This window comes from Lactuca saligna, chromosome 5 (genome assembly GCF_052625555.1).
Source record: "Lactuca saligna cultivar CGN05327 chromosome 5, ASM5262555v1, whole genome shotgun sequence".
Classification (NCBI taxonomy): Eukaryota; Viridiplantae; Streptophyta; class Magnoliopsida; order Asterales; family Asteraceae; genus Lactuca; species Lactuca saligna.
The window spans coordinates 4,244,309-4,258,105 of NC_136421.1; the positions used below are offsets into that span (position 1 = coordinate 4,244,309).

General features: G+C 38.5%; 1 protein-coding gene across 1 annotated transcript; it reads left to right on the top strand.

Annotated features, from left to right (window-relative positions):
- The first annotated feature begins 11,808 nt into the window (after positions 1 to 11,808).
- Positions 11,809 to 13,797, top strand: LOC144998214 (chloroplastic import inner membrane translocase subunit TIM22-2-like). The gene is made up of 5 exons (XM_078958029.1): positions 11,809 to 12,116; positions 12,932 to 12,996; positions 13,097 to 13,169; positions 13,238 to 13,291; positions 13,368 to 13,797. The coding sequence occupies exons 1-5, from the start codon at positions 11,900 to 11,902 to the stop codon at positions 13,619 to 13,621; spliced, it is 663 nt and encodes a 220-aa protein (XP_078814155.1). The 5' UTR covers positions 11,809 to 11,899; the 3' UTR covers positions 13,622 to 13,797.

Genomic DNA, 13,797 nt, shown 5'->3' on the forward strand with positions numbered 1-13,797 from the left:
GTGTGGCCAAGGGAGTTGCATGGATGAGGATTTTACTTAAATTTTAAAGGTTTATAACTCAATAATTATAATTTTATACTTTTACACACAAGTTTATTACTCAATAATCATTGATCAATACTAATTTTTTTTGGTTTGCAGATGAATTGGGAATTAGTGAAGAGATTTACATGGATGTGGATTGAAGATTCGTGTTTGCATGTTTTGGTTTTAATCGACTATTTGACTATTCGGGACTTTGTGTTTTAGTTTGATTATGTTTTTTGTTGTAATCATCTAATCAACAATTTCGGACTTTGTGTTTTACTCTGATTGTGTTTTGGTTGTAATAGACTATTTCGGACTTTGTTTGTAACTTGTAATAGACAATTTTGTTGTAAAACTCATGTTTTTTTGAAGTATTTAACTTCAAATTGGTGATTTTTTGAATTATTTAACTTATTGCTCCATTTCTGGAAAATGGGTTTAAACCCAAAACCTATGGGTTTAAACCCATAACCTGTAAGTGTATGGGTTGAACCCAAGAAACCGCGAAACCGCCCAAACCAATATTAGAACCCGAGAAACCGAACCGACCAGAAACCGATCCTATTAGGTTCTGAAAACCAAAAACCAACCATTTACGGGTTTGGTTGGGTTAGGGTCCAAAACCGACCCAAACCGACCCATGCACAGCCCTACAACGTACTAAGTTGTTAAGCACTTTTAGCCATTAAGTGCTTAATCCATATAGTCACTTCGTCAACTTCCAGATCTCTGTCATTTAAGGGGTCCTAGGGCATAAAGTTGGCAATTTTATGCCTTTTCATGCCTTATGGGATCCCAACAACCCATTTTGTCCATTAAGACTCACTTTAAGGACCTATATTCATGCATGGTGCCATAACAACCATCAAGATAGCATTTTTATGCCTCTAACATACCAAAGGGACTAAGATCTAGCATTACAAGCTTCTAGAGTTGCCCAAACTCACAAAAGATAATCCATGGACCAAAAATGAGCTAATAAACAAACCCTAACTGAAACGGCCCAAAAATACGACCCAAAAATTTTGTCTTTCAATGTAATCAAAACCATAATCTGAGTATCATAACATAAAAACATACGCGATGTATCCCAAATCATAATAAAATACTGTGCGGAAAAACTGTATCATACTATATCAAATCAAGACAACTAAAACCATCCCCAGGATAAAAGCTAAGCTGTGGTGTGTGCGATGCTATCACCCCGAGCTCTTCCCTTTGCTTGCGGAAGTACCTGAAACCAAAACTGAAACTGTAAGCACGAAGCTTAGTGAGCTCCCCCAAACTACCACATACCATACAGTAACATATAAACACATATTGGGCCTGGCCCACTGCATCGGGCCGAAGCCCGGAAACTGCATCGGACCAAAGTCCGGAACTGACTAGGACCTTGTCCCCTGCATCGGACCGAAGTCCGGAACTAATTGCATCGGACCGAAGTCTGGAACTAACTGCATCGGACCAAAGTCCGGAACTATCTGCATCGGACCGAAGTCCGGAACCGACTGGGACCTTATCCCCTACATCGGACCGAAGTCCGGAACTGACTGACTGAACATGGCATAGCATAACACATCATCTAGCATGAACACATATACTGCATACTACATCGGGCCGTAGCCCGAAACACATAACACTTAACACATAAAACATAGCATACAAATCCTGTCTGAGCCACGAAGGCATCAAACATACTAGCTACTGCATCGGACCAAAGTCCGGAAACTACTGCTAACTGAACGGGCCGGCATTGTGGCCTTAGACCCGTCCCTACTGGAAGGAAACTCACCTCGTAAACTGGCTGCTGAGTGTGTGGCTCTGGAAGCTAACGGCTGCTGCTCCTGTATCTCCCCGGCTACAAGTCCATAAACACACTCAATCAAATACTAAACACTGCACTTGGGTAAAATGACTCTTTTACCCTTGGTCAAAGTTACTCTCATTTGGACTGACTCGCCGAGTTGGGCCACCCAACTCGCCGAGTCCTACTCTCACTTTTCAATCCTACTCGCTGCTACTCGTCGAGTATGGCATCGACTCGACGAGTACCCTCTTGATCCAAGAACTCATAAAATCTTCATCCGACTCGCCGAGCCGTATGAACATACTCGACGAGTTGTTCTTGATCTTAAGAAGATTGCCTTGGACTCGCCGAGTTGTATGAACAACTCGCCAAGTCCCTCCATTACTGAGTCTACCTTCAACTCGCAGAGTCCACTCTCTAACTCACTAGTTCCACTCAACACTGCTAAAATGAAGGAATCGGGGACTCGCGACTCAACTCGCCGAGTCGTTCTTCCCGACTCACCGAGTTGCCGCCATGCAACTGTTTTTCACCCGATTTTGCTTGAATCCAACACATACAAATGATAGATCTGAGTCCAATAAGCTGGTTTACCACGTAAAGTTTCCAACTTTACGTGTACAACACATGAATAAGGGAAAATAAGGCTAAAAGATGCATAAAAGGGATAGCTCTAGGGTTAATATGCAAAGTATCCTCATAAAGGCAATAGATCTGGACTATGGGACTTCTCAATGAATAGATCCAAGGTTATCTCGGCTTATTAGGGCGTTCATGAAAGCACAAGGCTTGGAACAAGCATCAACTAGTTCTTAGAAGAGTTCTAATGGAGGTTTAAAGCATAAAACAAGAGGGGAATCCGAAAATACCTCCAAATAACTCAGATTTGCCCTTGGATCTTGCACAACTCTTCTTCTCCTTGCTCCTTTCTTCTACTCCTTCTTCAAGCCTTCACAAAACACACAAATCACTTATAAACTCTCAAGGATGAACTAGGGTTTTTCTCACAGTGTTCTCAGGGTGAAGGAGGCAAGAATGGGGCTATAAGGTGACTTAAATAGTGGGCAACCCGGGGATTTAGGGTTTCACCCAGACGGATGGACTCGCCGAGTCCGAGATATGGACTCGCCGAATCTCCAGCTAACACGTGCTCGAAGTCGCGACCCTACTCGGCAAGTCAGGCTATGAACTCGCCAAGTCCCTCTTGCAAATCTTTAAAACAATTACTAATAAATTAACATACCGGGAACGGGTCGTTACACTAACTCTAAGTATCAAAAGGATTAACAAGGTAGGAGCTTTTTACCTCCAAAAGCTTCTTAAGATGATGTAGATTTGGGGATCTTGAAGCTCAACCACTTCCAAGGCTTGCTCACCAACTTCTTTTTCTTGCAAACACACCAAAAAGGCCACCAAAGTCACTTTCAAGATCAAGGATCACTCTCAAAGAGTAATAGGGTTTTTAGGGACATTCAAAGGTAGTGGAGGCTGATAAGATTAAGGGTCCAAGGTCATAAGTGAGCTTAAATAAGGCTCATTCCCTAAAATTAGGGTTTTAGTGAATGGCGACGTACGCCTCACATATGATTCATACGCCCCCGTGTACATGGCTCAAGGTCCCGACTATGCATGCCCTTGTACGCTAAGCATACATAGACATATGCCCCATATACGAAGGGACTTCTTTTTCAATGAAATCAACAACCTAGGGACTAAAGGTACATACTAGAATCTGTGTGTTACAAGTGAGTTTTTCCGGTTTCCACCGTTGTTTTCGACCAAACATGAGTTTTCCAGCCAAGTATGATTTTTCAGTCATTACTTGATTTTTCTGACGATACCTCTTTCATGTGTTAATCTTCATCTTCATTAGCTTTGATTTCATGAGCAAAAGTGCAAGATTTGTGAGTTCATTTTTCATGTATTCATGTTCATGTTCATGTTAATCAACTTCAAATTTTCACACATAAACACCAAGAACTCATAATTGGGTGTGATTTGTGATTTATTTTCTGATTTTTGTGTCTAATTACTGTTGGATTAGTGTCTATGCCCGTAACCTTATTTGGTAAGTTCTTGACCCGGTTGTGCATGGTCCTTATGGGTTGCCTTCACCAAAGCAACTTGATTGGAGAAATAATAGAGAAAGAGGTTATTCTGATTTATTAATATATTATAGGAATAATATATTAAAGGAGAAATCATATTTTTTTAATTAATATTGGTCGATAATTAATTAAGAATTAATTTTAAGATCAAATGTAATTAATTAAACTACAGGACCTGAATTGTAATTATGTGATAGTTGCAAATTAGGGCAATGGATGCCCTAAGGGAGAGGTGGACGAATTCAAGAGGATAAGGCCCTAGAATTCATCTAAGGATAGGTTTCTAGACTTATCTTATGGATTACTTGGTGGGCAAGCGACTAGATAAGGATAAGGACTAAAACCCTAATCTCCACCCTATATAAAGACCCCTTGGCTAAGGGAAATTGGCCACTTGTTTTCTAAGAAGCCTTAGAGCCAATTTTTATCCTCTCCTCTCTCTCTCTCCCTCTTGCCTCTCCATTTGCTTGTGGTGTTTGTGAGCCATTAGAGGTACTACACTTGTGGTACTTGTTTTCCAAGACAAGAGATTGAAGAATTGTGTTGTTATTGCAACATAACAACAAGAGGTATGTAATCCATTTTGGTTTATATAAATTTTGAAATATATACATGCATGCTAGGGTTCTTCTTGTGTTCATAAAGTTGTGTATCTAATAGAGAAAATATAGATCCAAATCTAGGGTTGCATGCACACATAGGATTGTTTGTACATAACCCATTAGTGGTATCAGAGCCTTTGGTTGAATTGTTTTCAATTAGTATTATACAATTGTATGAATTTGACACTTTATGGTTTATGGCCAATAAACCCTAGGAGGCTAGGATTTCGATTTTAGGGTTCTTGAACCCTTGTGTTCGAAATTTTGAAGGGTTTTCAAACCCTTTTCCTTGTTACCAAAGATTTCGAGATCTCGGGTATGCAAGCCCTAGATTTTCAAGATTTGCCTCCTCTCCAAGATAAGTCCCTAAAATTTAGTGATTTGGATAATCCTATATCTTGTAATTATCCTTTAAATGTTAAATATGGTAATTAAAGATTTTGAATTATCCCCTCCCATATTTTCGAAATTCAGAAGGGATATAAGGGATTAGGATAAAATTAATTGTTTAATTTAAAATAATCCTTTATGATTTAGTAATTAAAATTAATTTTTTAATTTAGATAATTATTAAATCAAGAGTTTTAATATTTAAAACTTTAATTTAAAAGTTATAAATTTCGAAAATTTTAAATTGAAATTAAAACCCTAGTATTTTTAAAATGTTTAAAATACACCCTATACTATTATATTATTGGTCCTGCTAAGCCTAACTCGAACCCTAAGGAGGTAGAGTGTCACCACTACCACAAAATAGGACACTCAAAGAGAAGCTTCCCGGAATATCTGCAAGCCATCAAGTATGGGAAGATCAAGCCGTCTTTCGCAGGTATTTACACAATTAAATCTAATGATTCATTACGTACTATTTCTTGGGTTCTTGATAAAAGATGTGGTTTTCACATATGTTCTGATTTGCAAGGACTGAGAAGAAATAGAGATGTGGAGCGTGGACGAATAAATCTAGTCATGGGAAACAGAAGATCATCGCCTGTCACCAAGATTGGAGTGTATTCTTTAGCGCTTAGTAATGGATTAGGTTTAGATTTAGATAATTGTTTCTATTCGCCTGATATGGCAAGAAACATCATTTCATTCCATGGTTTGTTTAGACAAGGATTTAGATATTCGTTTGATAATGAGAAAAGGTTCAATTTATACTTATCTAAATAGTGTTTTATATTTTGAAGCATTGCCTTGTAATGGAATTTATAAAACTGTTATAATTGTAGATAACTTAGGAAATGATGTGTTGTGTGTGGATTCTTCCAATGGTTTGGATAAAGCATGCTTGAGGCATTGTCGTCTTGGACATGTCAAAAAGAAACGCATAGCCCAACTCCAAAAGGATGGAGTGTTGGAGTCATTCGACCTTAGGAACGATGACGTGTGCGAGTCTTGTTTACTTGGAAAGATGAACAGGTCACCCTTCACTGGCACTTGTGAAAAGGGTGAGGGTTTATTGGATCTCATACGTACTGATGTGTGTAGGCCCTTTAGATCCACCACAAGGGACACGAACCGCTTCTATGTGACTTTCACCGATGATTATAGTAGATATGGGTATATTTACTTAATCAAGCACAAGTCAAAAACCTTTGAAAAGTTCAAAGATTTTAAATAAGAAGTGGATGCTTCGATCCGATCGAGGAGGAGAGTACCTAAGTCTTGAATTCCACGACTGTCTCAAGGAATGTGGAATAGTTTTGCAATTGACGCCGCCTAGAACACCGAAGTTGAATGGTGTGGCTGAGAGGCGTAATCGAACCTTGTTGGACATGGTTCGTTCCATGATGAGTCGTGCTTCACTACCTATCTCATTCTGAGGGTATGCCTTAGAGACCATCACCCATATCCTTAACTTAGTCCCTACAAAGAAGGTTACCAAAACACCTCATGAGATGTGGACATGGAAAGCTCCCTCGTTGGCACATATCAAGGTTTTGGGTTGCGAAGCTTTCGTAAGATGAGAGACTCACGACAAGCTCGAACCTCATAGTGAGCGATGTATTTTCATCGGCTACCTGCATAAATCCTTTGGGTATCTCTTCTATAGACCGAGTGACAATGTTGTCTTCGTCACAAGGAGAGGAGTTTTCCGAGAGCGAGAACTCATAAACCAAGGAGACAGTGGGAGGCAAATCGATCTTGAAGAGATTCAAGAGTCGAGCAATGAAGGAACCTCTAACTTTGGCGCTCAACCCGAGGAGGAAACTCCGGTTGAACCAATTGACAAATCCTTACCTCTTAGACGTTCTAAAAGAGTTAGAGTTCAACCCCAGTTGTATGGTTTTCATATTACTACCGAAGGGGACAAATATATTAGTGATAGTACACTAGTAAATCTAGATGAACCTAACAGCTACAAGGAAGCCATGGCAGCCCCGGAGTCTGCGAAATGGAAAGAGGCAATGGACAGCAAGATTTAGTCCATGTATGACAACGAAGTTTGGAATTTGGTTGACAATGTACCCAGACATAAGACGGTTAGGTGCAAGTAGATCTTCAAGAAGAAGACGGACATGGATAGGAATGTGCACACGTATAAGGCGCGATTGGTTGCGAAGGGCTTTACTCAAACTCCCAGAGTTGACTATGATGAGACCTTCTCACCAGTTGCTAAAATTAAGTCTATTAGGGTGATGCTAGCCATTGTTGCATTTCATGATTATGAAATATAGCAAATGGATGTCAAAACCGCTTTCCTTAATGGGAAGTTGGCTGAGGATGTTTACATGGCTTAGCCAGAGGGTTTTGTCAATGTGAAGCATCCCAATATAGTGTGCAATCTTGAGAAGTTCATTTATGGACTTAAACAAGCATCTCGTAGATGGAATCTTTGATTTGATGAGAAAGTCAAAGAGTTTGGATTTGTACGAAGCGAAGATGAATCATGTGTATATGTCAAAGCCAGTGGGAGTACAGTTAGCTTTCTCGTGTTATATGTCGATGACATATTACTCATAGGAAACGACATCCCAAAACTGCAGGAAGTTAAGTCCTGGCTTGGGAAGTGTTTCGCTATGAAGGACCTCGGAGAGGCTTCCTATATTTTGGGAATAAGGATAGTGAGAGACCAAAGTAAGAGACTAATAGGACTTAGTCAGAATACTTACTTGGACAAGGTACTAAAACGTTTTAGTATGGAGAAATCGAAGAAGGGACAGTTACCGATCCAAAGTAATGCCAAGTTGAGTAAGACTCAAAGTCCGAGTACCGAAGCCGAGATAGCTAAAATGAGCCGAGTACCTTACGCTTCCGCAATAGGCTCAATCATGTATATTATGACTTGTACTCGCCCTGATGTGGCCTTCGCTGTGAGCATGGTCAGTAGATATCAAGGGAACCCCAGCAGAGCACATTGGACCGCAGTCAAGAATATCCTTAAGTACCTTCGGATGACCAAGGAATGGTTTCTAGTTCTCGGAGGAAGTGATGACTTAAAGGTGCGAGGGTATAGTGACACCAGTTTCCAGACCGACAGTGACAACTACCGTTCGCAGTCGGGCTGGGTCTTTACCCTTAATGGAGGAGCAGTGACTTGGAAAAGTTCCAAGCAAGAAACCGTAGCTAATTCAACGTGCGAATCAGAGTACATTGCAACGAGCGAAGCATCAAAAGAGGCAATATGGTTGAAGAACTGCATTGGAGACCTTGGAGTTGTACCTGCCATAACAGAGCCTATGGAAATTTTTTGTGATAATGAAGGAGTGGTTGCCTTGACCAAGGAACCGAGGGATCATGGTAGATCTTGACATATCGACAGAAAATATCACTTTATTAAACATCAGGTAGAAGAAGGACTCCTCGTAGTTAAGAAGATATCATCGGAGGATAACCCAGAAAATCCACTTATGAAGGGATTGTGTAGGGTAAAGCATTTGCAGCACGCTATGAGCATTGGGCTGAAGGACGATGTTAGTTTGGATTAGATAGTTTAGAAATGAGTAACAGATAACTGTAATTGACATTTGATAATTAAATAAAGGAGTGTTATTTATTAGTATAGTTACTGTTTTATGTTAATTGGTTGACTATTATTTTGCTTTGCATGTTTTGACTTCCTGAATAATTGAGTTAATTAAGAATAATCGAATTATTCAAATAGTCCAGAGTCGTACATGTGTTGGAAGTAGGTATGAATGAAGACTGTCATGAATTGGTGTGTAGATTGTCTGAAAGGTATTAGACATAAAAAAAAAAGTTTGTTACAACATTCATGAGTGCTTATAAATAAGTTTTGAACATTGGAATAAACCCGCGCTTGCTAGAATCATTTCATGGAATCTATCACGAGTGATCGGAAGACGATAATATCATATGGTCTTAAAACCAAGATAAATGGTTTATTGGTTGCTAATTGATAATACATTGATAATGCGAAACCACATCTGTAAATTGATGTCATAAAACGCGTTGTTGTGTATAATTTGATTAGTGAGTAGTAAATACATATAAGTCGAAGTTTATATGTTTCTTTTATCCTAAGAGGGTAAAAGCGATATCAGGGGCCCTCGATGATTTTAATTTGACTTGTGTGTCGGGCCCGATCAGGACTGAGTTAATGTGTTCAATTAAGTTCTATGTCAAATGAATATGAGATCGAGAAACAAACTGTTGGACAATAAGTATGACTATGTTCCATGAGATTGTCCGCACGATATCTAAAACAAAGGACTATACAATCCCTTGTGTAAAGGATAGGTTACTGATATGATCAAAGTTTAACAGTGTTTTTGAGAGCTACGATTTCTAATCGAGTTCTACTTACATTTGTGGTTACTAGACTTATCCAAGTGGAAGATTGTTGGATTAGTGTCTAAGTCGGTAACCATATTTGGTAAGTTCTTGACCTGGTTGTGCATGGCCTTTTGGGTTGCCTTCACTAAAGCAACTTGATTGGAGAAATAATAGAGAAAGAGGTTATTATGATTTATTAATATATTATAGGAATAATATACTAAAGGAGAAATCATATTTTTTTAATTAATATTGGTCGATAATTAATTAAGAATTAATTTTGTGATCAAATGTAATTAATTAAACTACAGGGGCTGAATTGTAATTATGTGATAGTTGCAAATTAGGGCAATGTATGCCCTAAGGGAGAGGTGGACGAATTCAATGGGATAAGGCCCTAGAATTCGTCCAAGGATAGGTTTCTAGACTTATCTTATGGATTACTTGGTGGGCAAGTAACCAGATAAGGATAAGGACTGAAACCTTAATCTCTACCCTATATAAAGACCCCTTAGGCCTAGGAAAATCGGCCACTTGATCCCTAGAAGACCTAGAGTCGATTTTAGCCTCTCCCCCTCTCTCTCTTGCCTCTCCATTTGCTCTTAGTGTTTGTGAGCCATTAGAGGTACTACACTTGTGGTACTTGCTTTCCAAGACAAGAGATTGAAGAATTGTGTTGTTATTGCAACATAAAAACAAGAGGTATGTAATCCCTTTTAGTTTATATAAATTTTGAAACATATACATGCATGTTAGGCTTCTTCTTGTGTTCATAAAGTTGTGTATCTAATAGAGAAAACATAGATCCAAATATATGTTTGCATGCACACTAGGATTGTTTGTACATAACCCATTAATTACTTCAATAAAACCTAGATGAAAAGTGTGGCCGGAGGTAAGGAAGGCTGAAGAAAATAAGTAGAAGATCATACTTGGCCAGAAACAACGCTGGAAACTGGAAAATAATTCAGTGACCAAATATGACCAACGGACAAAATACGTTACCCTTTCAAGCCATTATCCATTTTCTAAATAAAACATTATTTTTTGATAAATTTAAGATGTTTGTGTTAGGGAAATGACACAAGTTTCCTATGAACTTTCTAGGGTTGGTCCATTTAGTCCCTAAATTATGTTCATAGTTTTATGATGGAATCAAGTCCTTTATGTCGGGTCGATTAAGTCTTTTTGGCCAAAGTGAAGGGGTCATCCTGTTACCCCTTTGCCACATTGACATTTGTTGACTAATTTCCTCTTGTTGACTTTGAATTTTTCCAATTTGTTGACCAAACTTGATACATCACCAATTGTCCTCTGTTTGAGTTCTTTAATTTGGAGAGTTTTCAAGACTACCACATTGGTGTCAAGATAAACACCACCATATTTGTATAACAAACAAAGTCAAAGGAGATTCGAGATGTTTTGGCATAATGGGAAATCAATGGAATGAACATGACCTTGGATTATTTGAAAACCAAGATTCTACCATGGTGCTCTTGAACAAATAATCTTATTCTAACTTCATAAATCACAGTCAAACTTTTAGCAAACATATGCCAAAGGATAATCATAAAACTGAAAGCGGTTTTTTCTATAACACAAATTGCATAGAGGTAACATTCCAAAAATGAAAACTTTAGAGACCAACCCAATACTTTGATAAAACTATTAACACACAAGGATCGAAAACCCCAAAAGCTAGTGTTTTGATAAGAAACAATAATGTTAGTACTTCTGATGAGAGACAATAGTGGCGGTGTGCTATGTCTCCGATGAAAAAGAAACATAAAGAGGATATATGCACTATCGGAGTTAACAGTTGAAGGAAATTTTTGGAAATCAGAACTCAATATTGGCTCAAGGAGGCTTCTTTGATGGTGGTGCTTTTGAATAACCCTCACTCCATCAAACCCTATTCATCGCAAAATCAAATCTCAATGAAATTAGAACATGCTCACTGCCATTAGCAAAAACCATATATCAACCTGTTCATCTATTGTAAACAGAAAAAAATGAGAATCGAATCACCATCACCATCCCTCACTTCATCAAACCCTGTTTATTGCTTGCTTGAGTGAGACCAAAAAACACGAAGAAAAAATGGTGCATAGTGGTTCGTTGATGCTGCTAAGGATTCACGCGAAGGTAAAGAATAAGGTGATCGATCGAGAGAGAATGAGGAATAGACCTGTGTATTTGTGAGAATAGAGAAAAAGACAAATTTATTGACTTTGAGAGAGAGAATGAGCAAAGTTTTATCTGTGTGTCATTATTACCGGTTAAAACCAGTTAAAGGGGCTAAAAATACAGGTTGCTCACGAGTTGGTTCCCTCATAAAACCATAAAAATAATTTAGGGACTAAATGAACCAATCCTAAAAATTTATGGGACATTTATGTTATTTTCCCATTGTGTGTTATTATCTAAAAGTTTCGGACTAAAGTTACTTTCCAAAAAGTAGCCGGCAAATAATCGAAGCGTACGACATCGTTTGAGTGATAATGTAACCTAATGGGTCATGGGTTATCATCAAAACAGTTTCAAATTGCAAACATCGGGGAGTACGAAAATCGGAAAACATTATTCTAGGGTTTTCCTTTTGGATAGAACAAAAAATGGCATCGACGACGCCGGCGGCCGATCCTACTGGTTCTGATTCCGACAGAGAAATTGTCGTTAAAACTACTACCGTTACGAGCACAAATTCTGAACCTATCGTGATTTCGGATTCCTTAACGACTACCAGTCAGTCAAGTCCACCTTTAGTTTGCCTTTTCCGGTTTGCCGGAGACTCCGCTGCTGGCGCTTTCATGGGTTCAGTCTTCGGTTATGGTAATCTTTCTCACTTCTTGACGCATAAGTGGGATTTTTTTAAGTCGTGTTAACGTGTTGATTGCTGCAAGCATAAACAGGCGCCCACGGCTGTTGCTTGTAAAATTTAACGAAGATTCAGTAATAGTGTGTTTCGAATGAGAACGTTATGCTGTTTCCTAGAAAAAGAAATACATAGCTAAATATATTGATGATAGTATGTGCGTTGATTAGTTTTTTTATCATACTTTGTAGGCTGATTAGTAGCAGCACATGTTCTGTTTTGCATGTTGAACCTTGTTACTTCCCAAATACAACTGCAAATAATTGTGTCACATATTCTCTGTGTAGTTACTTTTTGCTGCTATAAAGTTGTATGCAACAATTTACTTGGAGACATCAACGTTTCTGCTAGTGTGAATTTGGTGGCTAATTAGCCAATCACATCTTGGCTAAACAGCCACTATGTTGTGTGAATGGTCAGTAAGTCCGCCTAGATTAATGTGTTAGAAGCTTTTGGTGTTCTAGTTCTATCTTGTTATGCCACAGCTATTAAACTACACCTGTTTGAGTTAAAGCACTTTTACAGACTTCCAGTATCAATAAGAACTTTTTGGTGGCTAATTAGCCAATCACATCTTGGCCTAATGGCTGTTACGCTGTGTGAATGGTCAGTAATCCCACCTAGATTAATGTGTTAGAAGCCTTTGGTATCCAAGTCTTCTCTTGTTATGCCAAGGCTATTAACCACACAACACATAGCTGTGTACTTGCTGTTAAATATAGAAAGAATTACTTGCTTTATCTGGTACTGAGTTATGTATTGGGTTATAAAGGTTCAGGACTGATTAAGAAGAAAGGGTTTAAAGGATCATTCCCAGAGGCAGTATCATCTGCTAAGGTATTGAATGATATTCGCTTCATAGAAGTTGTTTATTATGGGAGTTTTCTTTGTTTAATTGACAATCTAGTATAATTGATTCTTTTTCTGTTCTTACCAGACTTTTGCAGTTCTTTCTGGAGTCCACAGTTTGGTTGTATGTTTCTTGAAAAGGCTTCGAGGGAAAGATGATGGTAGGCTATTTTTTGTTCTAACTGTAGACTTGAGAGTAATAATGACTAATATAACTTTGTTTCTACAGTCATAAATGCAGGTGTAGCTGGATGTTGCACTGGGCTTGCTCTAAGTTTTCCAGGTACTTTCATCTCCTGAAATATGTAAAGCTTAGAATCATGTGAATTTCTAAATATTTACTTTTTGTTTTTTGTCAGGTGCACCACAGGCTCTTTTGCAGAGTTGCGTAACATTTGGTGCATTTTCATTCATCATTGAAGGGCTTAACAAGCAGCAACCAGCAATGGCACAATCACTTTCTTCATGGCCCAGAAGAGGTGAAGAGTATGGGAAGCTTCCTCCATTGGCTTTCCCTCTTCCCCATGAACTCAAGGAGTCTTTTTCATTTTTCTGCAAAACCATTGAACGAAGCAGCAAAGTCAACTTTCGTCGTGGCTCTTCTTCACATTAATCAAGGCTTTCCTATATTACCCTTTAGAAGTTTTGCCTGCACTGTTGTCCTTTATATTGTAAATTTACAGTGACATGCTTCAAGTTTTTCTCCTTAGATTCTACTATCGGAGTGTCCATTGATAATGAGGCTGCTTTTTATCTTCAATGCCATAACAAGCTTCTCTTTGCCTTTCA

Bases quoted from the DNA above. Each gene is read 5' to 3' on its own strand.
- LOC144998214 (XM_078958029.1), top strand. From the start codon at position 11,900: ATGGCATCGACGACGCCGGCGGCCGATCCTACTGGTTCTGATTCCGAC. The intron at 13,170-13,237 runs GTAGGCTATTTT...TTGTTTCTACAG, and splicing joins GCTTCGAGGGAAAGATGATG to TCATAAATGCAGGTGTAGCT. The intron at 13,292-13,367 runs GTACTTTCATCT...GTTTTTTGTCAG, and splicing joins GCTTGCTCTAAGTTTTCCAG to GTGCACCACAGGCTCTTTTG.